This window comes from Hypanus sabinus, chromosome 13, assembly GCF_030144855.1.
Source record: "Hypanus sabinus isolate sHypSab1 chromosome 13, sHypSab1.hap1, whole genome shotgun sequence".
NCBI lineage: Eukaryota > Metazoa > Chordata > Chondrichthyes > Myliobatiformes > Dasyatidae > Hypanus > Hypanus sabinus.
Window position 1 is genome coordinate 65,263,177 of NC_082718.1, and position 16,768 is coordinate 65,279,944.

At 39.9% G+C, this 16,768-nt stretch overlaps 1 protein-coding gene across 1 annotated transcript in view; it reads left to right on the plus strand.

Annotated features, from left to right (window-relative positions):
• The window catches only part of LOC132403954 (cilia- and flagella-associated protein 54-like), a 460,583-nt gene that overhangs the window by 415,618 nt on the left and 28,197 nt on the right, over positions 1 to 16,768 (plus strand). The window contains exons 65-67 of the mRNA XM_059987831.1: positions 198 to 406; positions 2,586 to 2,756; positions 12,647 to 12,753. Coding sequence (XP_059843814.1) covers positions 198 to 406; positions 2,586 to 2,756; positions 12,647 to 12,753 — 487 coding nt within the window. The remainder of the gene's footprint in view (positions 1 to 197; positions 407 to 2,585; positions 2,757 to 12,646; positions 12,754 to 16,768) is intronic.

Genomic DNA, 16,768 nt, shown 5'->3' on the forward strand with positions numbered 1-16,768 from the left:
GTATTCAAGTCTGTGTGCCACTTACCTTTGGAAAGGTCACTTGTCTGTGGTGGGTGAAACAGTCAGGGTGAGAGAGCATAACAATTTTAATGGGAAAAAGGGCTTTGTTTTGATTATTAATTAAAAATGTAATGGGATATTTTTAATGTGTATTTTTTAAATAAATCCTAATGTACTTTTCTTTCAATTGGTTATAGATCTGTGGAAGCATGTACTGAATAGTGCTAGAGAAGGAATTCAAACACCAGTTTTCAACATGGGGATTTTGAAACGTCTGAAACAAATACATCCATTTTTAATCAGACACTTACCAGAATATAAAACTTACTGCAGTATCGAGAATATTCCTCTAATCCTATATGAATTATTCGACAGGAGTTTTAGAGGCTCAGATTTCCAACCTGAGGTGATGTATATACTTATAATATTTTCCAGATTTTATCTTATCTTCCCAAACTGATTTACTTGGTTTTGCAAGTATGGTGAGCCTAGTTTTGAAAAATCCATAAGGTGGGTGGCAACCATGAAAGAGAAACTGTTCTGTCAAGAAGTCACTGATATGAAATGTTAATTGTTTTCCCACAGAATTTGACCAGCCCATTAAGAATTTCCAGCATCTCTATATGACAACAGTATGATCTTTTAGTGAGAGTACCTTTAGCCATCTATATCGATAGGGCTTGAGATCTTTGTTTGAGTTCAGAACATGAAGAACAGCAAAGCCAATGCCATCACAGACTGTCCTTTCCTTCCCGGCAGCTGCCTGACCTGCTGAATGTTTCCTGCATTTTCTCTTTTTATTTCAGATTTGAAGTTGCTGTTGTTTTTACTCTTACTCAGTCCTGTTACTAATTTGGACTTTGCCTACTCTCTGCTTTATTCTTCTTTCTCCCCAAATTCCTCCTTTTGTGGCTTTTAACTTCATTTTCCCTGAAAATCTTAATCTCTCACTGAGGTACACATCTGTGGCTGCCCTACCCTGGATATTAAGATGGCCTTCAACTGCTATGAAACACCACAAACCCTTTTCTTTGTTTTCTGATGCCCGTACATGTGAAATCCAACTGCTGTTCACTGGGCAGTCATCAAGATGGGAACTATGATTTTTCTTATGGGTTCTGAGGCAATGATAGTGGCTTTCTACAGCCTGCAACAGCAATAGACAGACTCAGCATAGACCAGAGATCAAATTTGTAAGCAATCCTGTGTTACACATTCATTAGCTACACCTGAGCCTGCTAGTTTCCTCCTCAATTAATTTAAAATTATTTAGGAAGCTGAGTAATGGAATTGCCAAAGTAAACAAATTGGCAGAAAAATAGGAGCAGGAGAACACTACCATCAAGTCTCCTCCCCACCAACTCCAATTGATTTATATGGGCCTCAACTCCTCTTCTATGTTATTTACCCATAATCCTCAATCCCTCCATCTTCCAAAATTTATCTTTCTCCATTTCAAATGTATCTACTGACCCAGTATCACCACCCTTGGGGCAGAGACTCTGGAAATTGTTTTAAGTGCTTGGTCCTTTATAGAATCATAGAAATGTACCACACAGAAACAGGCTCTTTTCAGTCCACTTCCTCCATACGGCCCTAAGTTTTCTCTGTGCTTATCACATTTGATCACATTAGATTCCGAATATATATCCGATTAATGCCCCTTATAACTCTATAAGGTTACCTGTGAGCTTTCTGTACTCAAGTGAGAATAATTATGTCCTATTTAATCTCTCCTTATAACTATAACCCTCCAATCCAGGCAACATCCTGGTGAGTCTCTTCTACCCTCTCTCTATTTCTTCCCCATTGGGTTCCAGCATTTGGCCCACCATTAGCCCTGTGATATTTTCTCATAATTTATTTTTTTATGAATGGGATGTTTAGAAGTTCTTCTATGTCACTTGAAGTTAGCCAGTGATTTATTTATTTTTTTAATATATTTTTTATTGAATTTTTAAGAGATTACATAAAATGAATAGAATAATAGAGTAATGAATAGAGTGATTTATTTTAAGGATATTTATAAAGTCCTCCATCATGAAGAGCAATGTAAAAAATTCAGTTTAACATATGTTTAACTTCAGCTCCATGAAAAGGTGAAAGGTGGTGATTTCTGGCACTAACAGTATGTTTTTCAGTGACCAAAGCTTGAAATTTCTTCAGAGTTCTTTCCACTCTGCTGTTGCAATCCAGTAAAATACTTGAAAACAATTGCACAAGGAAATAGAATGTTTAGCAGTTTGGAACTGCTAGTGCTCCAAGGAAATTCCTGCCTGTATTTTCCTTTTCATAGCTCTTAGGGGACCCCAAGCTAATAAGCCTATACTTCCCAAAACTAAATTCCAGTTTTCTCAAAGTTTATACTTAACATTCTAAGCAATTACATAGAACAATAGAGCACAAAAACAGGTCCTTTAGCCCACCATGCCTATGCTGAGCAATCAATGCTGAGTTTGATACAACTATTTTGCATTATTCCTGATGTCAAAACCTAAATTTTTAACTGAATTTTATTTCCTCATTCACTTATGGAGGATGGCATTAGTGGCAACTTAAGTATCTAGTAATTTTGTGTATTTCAGATTTACACAAGTGTCTTTGGAGAATATACATTAACAACACCAGAGAGCAGCTACTTCGGTAAAATCACACCTCAGAACAGTATGGCAGTAAAGGCTACAGACAAAGAGCTTCGTGTTCAATGGTACCTGCCGCCTTTGGGAGTTCCTTCAACTAGCTGTGAAACCCAGAAGGTATTAACTAGTTACAAAACAACATAGAAGTGGCCAACTAGATGAAGCAATTAACATTTATGACCTTTAAATCTTCACAGTGAGTTTTGTGTATCGGGGTCTGGAGAACTGCTTGCGCGTTTTTCTTCTACAGATGTGCAGTAGTGCACCCTAACATGCCGTATTTCAGCATAGTATGGAAACTGCTCTGTGGCCCTGCAATGGACAGTTAAAACTGCACAATGCCTCACCAGCCTACCCTACCCGCCATCAGTGACTTGTATATAGAAAAGGCCAACAATATCTGAAGGATCCCACCCACACTGAACATGGACTGGTTGTTTCACTCCCATCAGGGAAGAGGTTACATAGCATCTATGCTAGGATCACCAGACTCAGAAAAGCTTACTTTCCCAAAGCAGCAAGGCTGATCAACACTTCCACCCACTAACCCACCCCACCAAACCTTCCACCACTACTACTTTATTAATTCCTATCAGTCACCTTATGTACAGACAGTCACTTAGCATCACTTTATGAACATAGTGTCATTGAATCTAGAGTAACAATTATTTCATTCTCCTTTACACTTCTGTATTGGCAGTGGCAGTACAATCTTGAATCTTTTGTGGGTCAAATCATTTGCATACACAGTGTAGAGGAGTTTTGATGTTATTTCAGGTACAACAGGAATATTGTATAGGGGCAATAGAAACTAGAGTGCAACTTGGGAAGAGTCAATTCTGAGTAACAGGTGTCACGGTCACACAGCACTGAAACAGACCCTGCAACTCATCAGAATTTGGGGAACTCTCAAAGAGCTTGAGTAAATGGTGCATGAGTGCCTTGTGTTGTTTTTTAAGAATGATCCACAGAGAAGTAGAAAAGAAACTGAGACCACACATCTAAACCTTCCTCAATGCAGTCAGGCCAAGTAGATTTGAACTGTTGACTGTTCAAAGGAGGAATATTTAATAAAACATCTCTAGTGACACGTGGAAAAGAAATTTGCATGAAGTACTGACTCCCATTCCAGAGAAAATTAAATAATTAGATGAATAGCATGAAGAGCTAAAATATGGAAGATACAAGTGGGATGGATGGACTGAAAGTCCTTGATAGAGTGATGTGGAGAGGATGTTTCCATCAGTAGGAGAGTCGAGGATCCAAGGACACAGCCTCAGAACAAAGGGATGTTCCTTTAAAACTTAGATGAGGAGGAATTTCTTCAGTTAGAAAGCAGTCATTCTGTGGAATTCAGTGAGTTGCAGAGGCCAAGTCATTGGTGGATTAGTGGCAGAGATTGATGAGTACTTGATTGGTGAGAGGGTTAAGGGTTATGAGGAAAGGGCAGGAGATGAACTTGAAAAAACATGATAAAATAGTGAAGTAGATTCTAATTCTGGTCTTTTATCTTTTTTTATGGACTTCGCACTAATACCATGAACGTGTACACATTTACACATGTACCAGTTACCAGAGATTTTGGACATAAAGTTGTATTCTATCCAGGATGCTAAGGGAAAAGTGCTTTGGGGGTTCTGAGTTATAACTGGTTACCTTACATTCTCACAGAAAATGGTAAAAGTCTGCAGCAAGCATTGTTCATTTGTTTTTAGCACTTGGGTATTGCTTTCGAGGCCAGCAATTATTCTGCATCCCTAATTATTCACAAAAAGGAGATAGAGAGTCCAAGAGATAAAGCATAAAAGCAGACCCTTTTGCCCCCACTCCACCTGAATCCTGAAGCTGTTCTCATCAATAGGTCTATTTCTACACCAAACTCACCCTAACCCATTTTATTTCTCCTCCTCAAACTGCTGCAATCGTTCCATTGAAGGTTATCTGTCAGAGCTATTGGCAAGGGATTTAAGCTCAGTGATGGTAAAAGGCTGGCAATATATTTCCAAGCCCGAGTTGTTTGCAACTAAGATGAAAACCTACAGGTAATAGTGTTCCTCTGCACCAGATGCCTTTGCCCAGTAAGATAGCAGCACACTTGGTCGCAGCAGCCTCCCTGGGTCCAAACAAAAGTGTAATTGTTCGTCTATTTTATGATCGCAAAATACTACTAAATGTTAAAAAAAAACTACTGCAGGTAGCAGATTTAGCACAAGTTGCCTGGTAAGTAACTACAGTACATTCTGTGGATGGTCTGCACTGAGTCAGTTAACATGGTTGATGGAGTGTCTGATAGAATAGTATTTGCTCTTCTGTGATAAGGTGTGGAATTTGAAGTAAATCTACAGGAGCAGTATGCAGATAGCCAAATGAAGGGATGCAAAGGGGAATAATCATAAGGACTGTAGTTATGCAAGTGGTGGGAGTGTCAATACGAGGTTCTTTAGAACATAGTGAACATAAATCGAAGTTTGATACATGCATGGGAAAATGACAAGGATAGACTGAAAACAAAGATTCTGAACTGAGGGGATTTCAAAATCGTAAGCCATAAGCTAGCAAGGGAGCAGCTGCTTGCGGGTAAAAATGCATCTGACAAAATAATATGGTGAGAATTCAAGGTCAAATGCAGAGGAGAAGAATAAGACCAACATGTTCAAGAAAGTCAAACTGTCAAGGGCCTATAAAAAGTATTCTTCCCCCCCACCCCGGAGGTTTTTATGTTTTATCAGCTTTGCACATCTGGACACTGCAATTTTTCCCAATTCTTTACAAATCTGCTCAAGCTCTGTCAGATTACACGAGGATTGTGACTGAACAGCCCTTTTCAAGTCCACAAACTCTCAATTGGGTCTCCAGGATTTCCCTGTAATTTACTGCATTTATTTTACCCTCTACCTTCACAAGTCTTCCAGGGTCTGCTACAGTGAAGCATCCCCACAGCATGATGCAGCCACCAACATGCTTCACAGTAAGGATGGTGTGATTTTGATGACGCGCCATCATTACCTTATGCATTTAGTCTGATGGCCAAAAAGCTCAATTTTGGTTTCATCACACCAAAAAACCTAATTCCAGCTGACTTCAGAGGCTCTCGCATGCCTTCTGCCAAACTCAAGCTAAGGTTTCATGTGAGTTTTTTTTTTCAACAGTGGCTTTCTCTTTGTGTCTCTCCCATAAAGTTGCGACTGGTGAAGCACCCGGGCAATAGTTGTATACGCAGTCTCTCCTATCTCAGCTACTGAAGCTTGTAACTCCTCCAGAGTTGTCTTAGGTCTCTTGGTTGCCTCACTCACTAGCCCCCTTCATGTACGGACACTCAGTTTTTGAGGATGGCCTGCTCAAGGCAGATTTACAGCTATGGCATATTATTTCCATTTCTTGATGATTGACCAAACTGTACTCCAAGGGATATTCAGTAATTTGGAAATTTTCTTGTATCCATCTCCTGTCTTGTGCTTTTCAATAACCTTTTTTGTGGAGTTTCTTAGAGTGTTCTTTTGTCTTCATGCTGTAGTTTTTGCCAGGATACTTACTCACCAGCAGTTGGATCTTCCAGATACAGGTGTATGTTTACTATAATCAATGAAAAGAGAAGAGGCTGTACTTGATCTGGTATTGGGAAATGAACCTGGTCAGGTGTCAGGTCTCTCAGTGGGAGAGCATTTTGGAGATAGTGATCACAATTCTATCTCCTTTACCATAACATTGGAGAGGGATAGGAACAGACAACGTTTAATTGGAGTAAAGGGAAATATGAGGCTATCAGGCAGGAACTTGGAAGCATACATTGGAAACATACAGAAGAAATGTGGCAAATGTTCTAGGGATATTTGCATGGGGTTCTGAGTAGGTATGTTGTAAATCTAATCAAGAAGAAAAGAAGAGCTTACGCAAGGTTCAAAAAACTAGGTAATGATAGGAATCTAGAGGTTTATAAGGCTAGCAGGAAGGAGCTTAAGAATGAAATTAGGAGGGTCTGAAGGGGTCATGAGAAGGCCTTGGCAGACAAGATTAAGGAAAACCCCAAGGCATTCTACAAGTATGTTGTTACGAATGTGCCACAGCTCTGAGGGGCCGAAGGGTGCGGGGTAGCCCCCTCCTTTTTGAGAATCGCAAGATCACTATTGAGTCAGTTCAGAAGACCCAGGAAATGAGAGAAAGACATGCAGAATCCACAAAGAGTTTGGAATGTGTCCTGGCCTCCGAAAGGCAGAACCATTGACACCGGCTATTGTCTCTTGGAGACGGAATTGTGTATTAAATCTTGTACGATACATCGAAGCCCCCAGGCAATGAACCGAGGGGGGGTTGGTGGATGGATTGCATCATCCCAACCTGATTGACATCTGAGACCCTGTGAGTCAGGATAAAAGAGGGTCTGTGGGAACAGCCCCTCAGACGCACCAGACGCTAGAACTCCTGTAACAGCGTAATAGCGAAGCCGGTGGAAACAGCTCACGTGCGTCCCTTTCTATTTGCCTCGGAATTGGTGGGTCTTGCCACGGAAGAATGGTTTTAGCTAACAACAAAGGGGAAATCAGTCCCCCAATGACTCTCGAAGGACTGACATCATACCGTCTTTCTCTTGACTCCAACCAAAGGCTGCAGCCTACAGCTTGAATGAACTAAAGTGACTTTTATATTTCCATCGGACAATACATTATCTCCTAGACAACGATAGAGCTATTTCTTATTGATTATTACTATAACCGCGCTTTTAAATTTAGTATTGACGACGTATATTATCTGTATGTTTGCACTGATATTATTTTTGTGTATTTTATCAATAAATACTGTTAAAAATAGTACCATCAGACTTCAACGAACCTCTCTATCTTTGCTGGTAAGTGACCCAGTTATGGGGTACGTAACAATGTGAAGAGCAAGAGACTAAGACATGAGAGAATAGGACCATTCAAGTGTGACAGTGTATGGAACTGGACAAAATAGCAGAGGTACTTAATGAATACTTTGCTTCAGTATTCACTACAGAAAAGGATCTTGGCAATTGTAGGGATGACTTGCAGTGGACTGAAAAGCTTGAGAATGTAGATATTAAGGAAAAGGATGTGCTGGAGCTTTTGGAAAGCATCAAGTTGGATAAGTCACCGGGACCAGACAGGATGTACCTCAGGCTACTGAAGATTGCTGAGCCTCTGGCAATGATCTTTGTATCATCAATGGGGATGGGAGAGGTTCCGGAAGATAGGAGGGTTGCAGATGTTGTTCCCTTATTCATGAAAGGGAGTAGAGATAGGCCAGTGAGTCTTACTTCAGTTGATGAGGAAGATCCTGAGAGGCAGTATTTGTAAACATTTGGAGAATAGTCAGCATGGCAGGTCGTGCCTTACCAGCCTGATTGGATTTTTTAAGCATGTGACTAAACACATTGATGAAGGTAGAGACATAGATGTATTGTAGATGGATTTTAGCAAGGCATTTGATAAGTTACCCATGAAAGGCATATTGAGAAAGTAAGGAGGCATGGGAGCCAAGCGGTCATTGCTTTGTGGATCCAGAACTGGTTTGCCCACATAAGGCAAAGAGTGGTTGTAGACGGGTCATATTCTGCATGGAAGCTGATGACCAGTGGCGTGCCTCAGGGATCTATTCTGGGACCCCTACTGTTTGTCATTTTTATAAATGACCTGGATGTGGAAGTGTGGGGATGGGTTAGTAAATTTGCTGATGACGCAAAGATTGGGGGTGTTGTGGATAGTGTTGTGGTCTGTCAGAGGTTACAGCAGTGCATTGATAGGATGTAAAACTAGGCTGAGAAGTGGCAGATGGAGTTCAACCCAGATAAGTGTGAGGTGGTTCATTTTGGTAGGTCAAATATGATGGCAGAATGTAGTATTAATGGTAAGACTCTTGGCAGTGTGGAGGATCAGAGGGATTTTGGGGTCCGAGTCCACAGGACATAAAGCTGCTACGCAGGTTGACTCTATGGTTAGGAAGGCATACTTTATATTGGCCTTCATCAATCGTGGGATTGAGTTTAAGAGCCCAGAGGTAATGTTGCAGCTATGTAGGACCCTGCTGAGACCCCACTTGGAGTACTGTGCTTAATTCTGGTCTCCTCACTACAGGAAGGACGTGGAAACCACAGGGAGGATGCAGAGGAGATTTACAAGGATGTTGCCTTGATTAGGGAGCATGCCTTATGAGAATAGGTTGAGTGAACTCGGCCTTTTCTCCTTGGAGCAACGGAGAATGAGATATGACCTGATAGAGGTGTACAAGATAATGACAGGCATTGATCGTATGGATAGTCAGAGGCTTTTCCCCAGGGCTGAAATGGCTAGTACGAGAGGGCATAGTTTTAAGGTGCTTGGAAGCAGGTATAGAGGAAATGTCAGGGGTAAGTTTTTTACTCAGAAAGTGGTGAGTATTTGGAATGGGCTGCGGGTGGCGGTGGTGGAGGCGGAAACAATAAGGTTTTTTAAGAGACTCTGGGATGGGTACATGGAGCTTAGAAAAATAGAGGGTATATGGGTAAAGCCTAGGTAGTTCTAAGGTAGGGACATGTTCGGCACAGCTTTGAGGGCTGAAGGGCCTGTATTGTGCTGTATGTTTTCTATGTCTCTAAAGCTTTGGAAGACAGGATCAAACTAAGCACATGAGGAATGTAAAAAAGCTGAGAAAATAATGAAAGAATGGAATTAGGAAAGCCAGGAGGTGGCATGAAAAGTTCTTGTCAAGTAGGATTAAGGTGACACCCAAGGCGTTCTATACATACATCAAGAGTAAAATGATAACTAGGGAGAGGTAGGAGCACCCTAGGATAAAGGGGAGAACATTTGCTTGGATGCAGAGCATGTGAGTTAAGGTCTCAATGAGTATCATGCTTCAGTATTTGGAGGACCAGGAGATCAGTGCTGAGTGTATAAATATGCTAGGGCATTTAGATGTCAAGTGTGAAGTGTTGGGCCTCCTAAAGAGTATTAAGGTAGTTAAGTTCCCAGGGCTTGGTGGGATTTACCACAGATTATTGAGGGAGGCAAGAGACGAGATTGTCGGACCCTTGACCAATATCTTTGTGTCCTTTCTAGCCACAGGCGAGGTCTTGGAAGACTGGTGAATGGCTAATTTTGTACCTCTGTTGAAGAAGGGAACAAGTGAAAATCCTGAAAACTCTAGACTGGAGAGTCTCATGTCATTTGTAGGGAAATTGCTGGAGAGAATTCTTTGGGATAGGATATATACGCATTTGGAAACCCGTGATCTAATTAGGGACAGCCAACATGGCTTTGCGCATGGCAAGTCATGCCTTACCAACTTGAATGAGTTTTTTGACAAGGTGTGAGAGTCGGGTCGTGGATGTTGTCTACATGGATTTTAGTAAGGTGTTTGACAAAGTCCCGCATGGGAGGCTAATTCAGAAGATTAAGATGCATGGGATCTGCAGTGAATTGGCTGTTTGGATTCAGAACTGGCTTGCACATAGAAAACAGAGGGTACTGGTTGAAGGGACTTCTTCAAGCTGGAGATCTGTAATTAGTGGAGTTCCACAAGATTCTGAGTTGGGACCTTCACTGTTTGTAATGTACATACATGACCTGGATGAAAACTGTGATGAGTGGGTTGGTAAACTTGTGAATGATACCAAGATTAGTGGAGTTGTGGATAGTGTAGGTGACTGGTAAAGAATACAACATGATACAGACCATTTGCAGATATGGGCTGAGAATTGACAGATAGAGTTTAACCCAGATAAAGGTGAGATGTTGCACCTCGGTTGGGCAAATGCAAGGGGACAGTACACTGTTAAGGGTAAGGTTCTTAACAATGTTGCTGAGCAGAGAGATCTTGGGATCCAGTTCATAGCTCCTTGAAAGTGGCTACACAGGTCAATAAGGTTAAGAAGACTTACGGAACGCTTGCTTTTATTAGTGAAGGCATTGAGTTCAAAAGTCAGGAGGTTATGTTGCAACTTTACAAAACTGTGGTTAGGCCACATCTGGAGTATTGCATACACTTCTGGTTACCCAACTATAGGAAGGATGTTGAGTTTTTGGAGAGGGTACAGAAGAGGTTTACCAGGATGCTGCCTAGTTTAGAGGGTATGTGCTGTTACAAGAGACTGGATAAACTTGGGTTGTTTTCTCTGGAGCATCAGAGGCTGAGGGGAGATCTGATAGAGGTTTACAAGATGATGACAGGCAGAGATAGAGAGGACAGAGAGTATCTCTTTCCCTGGGTTGAAATGTCTAATACTGGAGGGCATGCATTGAAGGTGAGATGAGGTAGATTCAAGGGGGAAGTGAGGAGTAAGTTTTTTAACTCAGAGAGTTGTGGATGCCTGGAATGTACTGCCTGGTATGGTGGTAAAGGCAAATACATTAGAGTAGTTGTTGCCAACCCGTCGATCATGATCAACTAGTCGATCTTTGAGACTTCCCCAGTAGATCCCGAAAAAAAATCAAAAATAATACACAAATACTGTTGAGAGATTGTTTCCGGGTTGCGGGGTTTTAGTTCTGTTCTTTCTGCCCAGCGCGCATGCATGTAGCTCCCCTCGCACTACACAGTGTAATTCAACATGTACAAACAAGCTGGATGAACTCAGCAGGTCGGGCAGCATCCGTTGAAATGAGCAGTCAACCTGCTGACTGCTGAGTTCATCTAGTTTGTTTGTATGTGTTGATTTGACCACAGCATCCGCAGTGTACTTTGTTTTTACACAGTGTAATTCAGTGGTCCCCAACCATCGGGCTGCGAGGAAACAATATGAGTCAGCTGCACCTTTTCTCTTTCCGTCTCGCCCACTGTTGAACTTGAACGCACACAAGATCATCAGTCACCTAAATGCAGTGATAATCTCGCGCCAGGGATCACTGGTTCACCTCGGGCAGCTGGCGAGAACTGCCACGGCTACTGGCCTGGAGTGCGGCCGGTGGGAACCGCCGATGCTACTGGCCCGGAGCACGGCCGGTGGGAAGTGCTGTTGCTACCGGCCCAGAGCACGGACAGATGGACGCCACCTCTAAACCTGTTCACCACACCAAATGTTCGTGGGGAACCCGGTGCTAAAATATTCGCAGACGATCTAAGTCGGACTCAGGGTTTCGTAAGTAGCAGAGCAGCTACCGCACTGTGATCTACTGAAACAAACTTTTGTTGGCTGATAGACCCTACAAGGGGGGCTGGCAGGTGTCCTGTTGCACTCCTTGCTCTGTTGCTCTCTCCGGACTGGAACCGCCATGGCTGCGGCACAGGGACCTCCAGCCCTGACCTTGTCCTCTTACCCCACCCACGACCAGCTGCACCTGGCCAAGGCGTCTGGCGGCAGGCGTGCGGAGGCTGTCTAATGAGGCAATGAAGCCCTCAAAACTGCTTCGGTACCTTGAGTCCAAGCACCCCGCACTTAAAGACAAACCCGCAGAGTTTTTTGAGCGGAAGAAACGTAGGCAAGTGGGACAGAAGCTTAGTGGCGAGAGCTGCTAAAACTACATTGCGGAATGGATTGGGCATAAGGAACCAGCTTCGAGCATCGCTATATTCCAGTCGTGTTTAACACCACACCCCCACCCCCCGTCGGCTGGTCGGCAGGAATATTGTCAATATTAAACCAGTCCGCGGTGCAAAAAAAGGGTGGGTACCCCTGGTGTTTATACATTATTTCTGCTTCCGGGTTGTGGGGTTTTACTTCTGGTCTCTTCTGTCCCGGTGTGCATGCGTGTAACTAATCAATCTGGGAGTCGATCTTGCCTTTGACTATGGCCGAGGTAGGGGATCTTGGGCTTAAAAAGGTTGGTGACCACTACATTCGAGGCTTTTAAGAGACATTTAGATAGGCACATGGATGTAAGGAAAATGGAGGGATATGGACATGGTATCAATAGGAGGGATTAGTGTTTGGGTGTTTTTTGATTTGTTTTTTAGCAGGTTCAGCACAACATAGTGAGTCGAGTAGTCTGTTCCTGTGCTGTACTCTTCTAAGTTCTATGTTCTATAATACAAAAGAAGCTTAACCTAAAATGATGTGTTTTGTTTGCTTCAACCAGGTCTTATTTTTGTATGCCTACAACATTAAGGTGATTACACTGATCAGCATCAAGACCAGCACGTTGACTAACGCTTTCTGTGGTTACAAGTGGGTCTATTTAAAAAGGTATCGAAGATACACTTTGTCAATATGCATTATCTTTATAAACCCTATAAGTGACTTTGTTTCATGACTAGCTGAAGGAGGACAATTACTTTAAGAGCTGCAATGTTAATTTACACATAATTCTTGGTGTTCTTGCTCCATACAAATGAAATTTTTAATAGTATTTTAAATGGAAGAGAATTTCTGCTTGTTAAATTATTAATTTTATGTACTAGTGCTTTGCTGTGATGTTGAATTGCAGTAATAGCATTCCTTCAATTTGAATACAGAGACACTGCTGGTCCCCTTTTATTACCTACTGTAATCTGAGGTGGGTAACTTTACTGACATCAGACATGCAGTGATGGACTTACGTTTTAGTACCATGTTTCTAATTCAGTAACACAGTAGGTATCATTTGTTTAGCTTTTCAGTTGTGTTTTTCTTGTCATGCACCCAGGAACCAAAACCACAAAAGGTAAATTAATGTTTCATAAGTGTGTTTAAAATTAGTAAAAATCTACCATAATTGATACAGAAAGAGCAAATTATATTGCTAAGAATTATATGCGCAAAACTCTGTATCATTCAAACAAAAATGCTACAATTTCTCTGAAATCTCTTTTATACCTAATTACCTCATGGTCTCCTGATAATTGAAACCATTCTCATTCCTTGCCTCTATTAGGTTGGTAAAGCAAACTCTTAAAAATTAAAGTCTCAGTAACTTACATTAGAAGTTCAATATATCTTTCTTTGTGCAGAACTTGAATCAGTACATGAGGAATTGATCTTTTAAATTATTTACAGTTCTTTGAATTAGATGATGTTCTTCATCCTTGTTGCATGATCTGACATCAAAGTATCAACCAGCAATTGCCCAGAAATTCATTCAATGCCACAAATTAGTATTTGAATCTTGCTTCTGAAATTTTGTTCTATTGGTGTCAATGACACAATATTTAGCATTATCCAGAGGTGAACAGGAGAGTAACTAAACACATAATCCCAGAATATGTTGTGTTCAGAAACTGCCCTTTAGAAACTGGATGATCTGCACAATGATGTAAAATCAAGTTCAATTCCTACCACTATCTGTATGGAGTTTGTATGTTCTCTCTGCAGCCACGTGGGTTTCCTCTGAGTACTCCTGGTTCCTCCCACGTTTTGAAAGACATATGGTTGTAGGGTAGTGAGTTGTAAGCATGCTATGTTGGTGACGCAAGCATGGTGACACTTGTGGGCCACCCCAGCACATCCCCAATGCAAGTGATGTATTTCACTGTATGTGTGACAAATAAATCTAATCTTTCTTTGTTTTCTTTCTCTTGCCTAATATAGCCTTCACTTTCTTTCTTTCTTTTTAAATCTTTTTATTAATTTTCAAGTACATTGGCATAACAATAGTAGTACAGAGAGATTGGGATTACGTTGTTGGTAAACAGTATATACGAGTATAAGCTATAGATAACACAAATGTACTAAGCCTCCCAATGTAATTAATGTGATAGAAAAACATATAAACAAAACCCCAAATTAGAAGTTAAAAAAAACTGAACTAAACTAAACAAAGCTGGGCTATTTTATTACATCGGATACAATCAATATGTCGATAACTCCGCTCCTCTATCCAAATATTTAAGGATAAATAAAAAGGATTCTGAAAAGGTCAAGTTATAACATATGAAATTGTTGAATAAATGGTTTCCAAATTTCTTCAAATTTAACTGAAGGGTCAAAAGTGACACTTCTGATTTTTTCTAAATTTAAACAAGATATAGTTTGGGAAAACCATTGGAATGTAGGAAGAGGATTAATCTCTTTCCAATTCAATAAAATGCATCTTCTGGCCATTAATGTAACAAATGCAATCATCTGATGAGCTGAAGAGGATAAATAACTAGTTCCACCATTAGTAAGCCAAAAATAGCAGTAATAGGATGCGAATGTAAATTAATACTCAAAACTGTTGAAATAATATCAAAAATGTCTTTCCAATATTTCTCCAAAAGAGGGCAAGACCAGAACATATGAGTCAAAGAAGCTACTCGGAATGACATCTATCACAGACAGGATTTATATGGGAGTAAAAATGAGCTAGCTTGTCTTTAGACATGTAGGCCCTATGCACCACCTTAAATTGTACCAACGCATGTTTAGCACATATAGAGGAGGAGTTAACTAATTGAAGAATTTTCTCCCATTTCTCTGTAGGTAAGGAAAGTTGAAGTTCCTTTTCCCATTCATTCTTGATTTTATCTGATATACCTGGCTTTATTTTCATAATCATATCATAAATAGTTGCTATTAAACCCTTCTGATAAGTGTTTAAACCTAATTTTTTTTCCATGATATCAGTTGGATATGAATTCGGGAAAGTATGTAACATATTACTCAAAAGGTTTCTAATTTGTAAGTGTCTAAAAAAATGGGAACTGGGCAAATTATATTTATTAGACAACTGTTCAAAAGACAGTTTATCCAAGAATAAGTCACGAAAACATGTTATACCCTTCATTTTCCATACCAAAAAGGCTTGATCCATAACCAAGGGTTGAAAAAGAAATTAGATATAATAGGGCTTGATAGAATAAAATTATTCAAGCCAAAAAATTTACGAAATTGAAACCATATTCGTAGCGTATATTTAATTATTGAATTAACCATCTGTTTATTCAATTTAGAAAGAACAAAGGGAAGTGAGGTCCCTAAAATAGAAACCAATGAAAACCCTTGTACGGATTTACATTCAAAGTTTACCCATTGTGGACTTTGAATTACATCCAAGTCCTGTGTCCAAAATTTAAATATCGGATATTAATTGTCCGGTAATAAAGTCTTAGATTCGGCAATGCCAAATCACCGTTTAATCAAATGGTTCAAACCATTTGTATTCCAAGAAACAAAATTAATAATCTTATTAATAATCTAATATTAAAATCTAATATCTAATTATTAAAATTAATAATCTAGTATCTGCCATATAGTACATAAAAGGTTAACCAGAATACAAACTCATGAACCCGGAAGAGGAAAAAAGGTTCAACGAGGAACCAGAAGTTATAACAATTTGGACTTTTTTTGTAGTTTCCAGTCAGCCCAGTTGGAAAAATCTAAACAAAGTAAAAATAGAAATACCCCCTACCCCCACCCACAAAAGCCTGAAAATAAGCTAAAGAAATGCCTGAAAGCAATCTAATACTAAATCTAACCCCATCTCTCCTGAAGGCAGCCCAAAAAATATATGATTTGGAAAAAAACCATCCATATTAAAAAAAAGGTTACCATAAGGAAGAAAAGACTACAATGGTTAGTAAGAAAATTTAAAAAAAAACTAAAAATTTAGATCATAAAACAGAGTACCATTGTACTAATATTTCAAAATAAAAAAACGAGCGCTGAATCGTATTGTTAGTTATTTTCAAACACAGACAATTGAAAATTACATATCGAAAAATAAAGTCTTATGGGAAGAAGAAGGCAGAACAACATCTTGAAAAGAAAAAAAATGAAAAAAACTGAATACTTCTCCGGAAAAACTTCAAATAGAAAAAAAGAATCGAACACCAAATCCTTTACTTAATTAATTTCAGAATCAAAAGATTAAAAGTAAAAAGAGCAGAATCACTAAAGGAAAAAGAGAGCATTTAACTAGACATAAAAAAAATACCTATACAACAGACCGAAAGCAAAGACCCTCAAATTATAAAGGTCCAGATCTATAAGCTAATCGTTAGCTTAAAAACAAACCAAGTAAAAACAGATGATGAAAAATATGGTACGTTGATTAGTCCATAACAGAAGAACACTGCTCCTTGAGGAAACTTTGACCTTCACTTGGAGAATAAAACAATCAGCAAGAATTATCGGGGAGGACACTCTCAAACGCGCTGGAAACAGCAGAGTTTGTTTAAAACCTTTTCGATGGAACTCTGACATCACGGATTTAAAAGACAACCATTCCCTCCAAACTTCAGGACTAAGATCTTCGATGATGCAAAATTTTAAACTTTGAAACAATCCTTGATATGAGCAT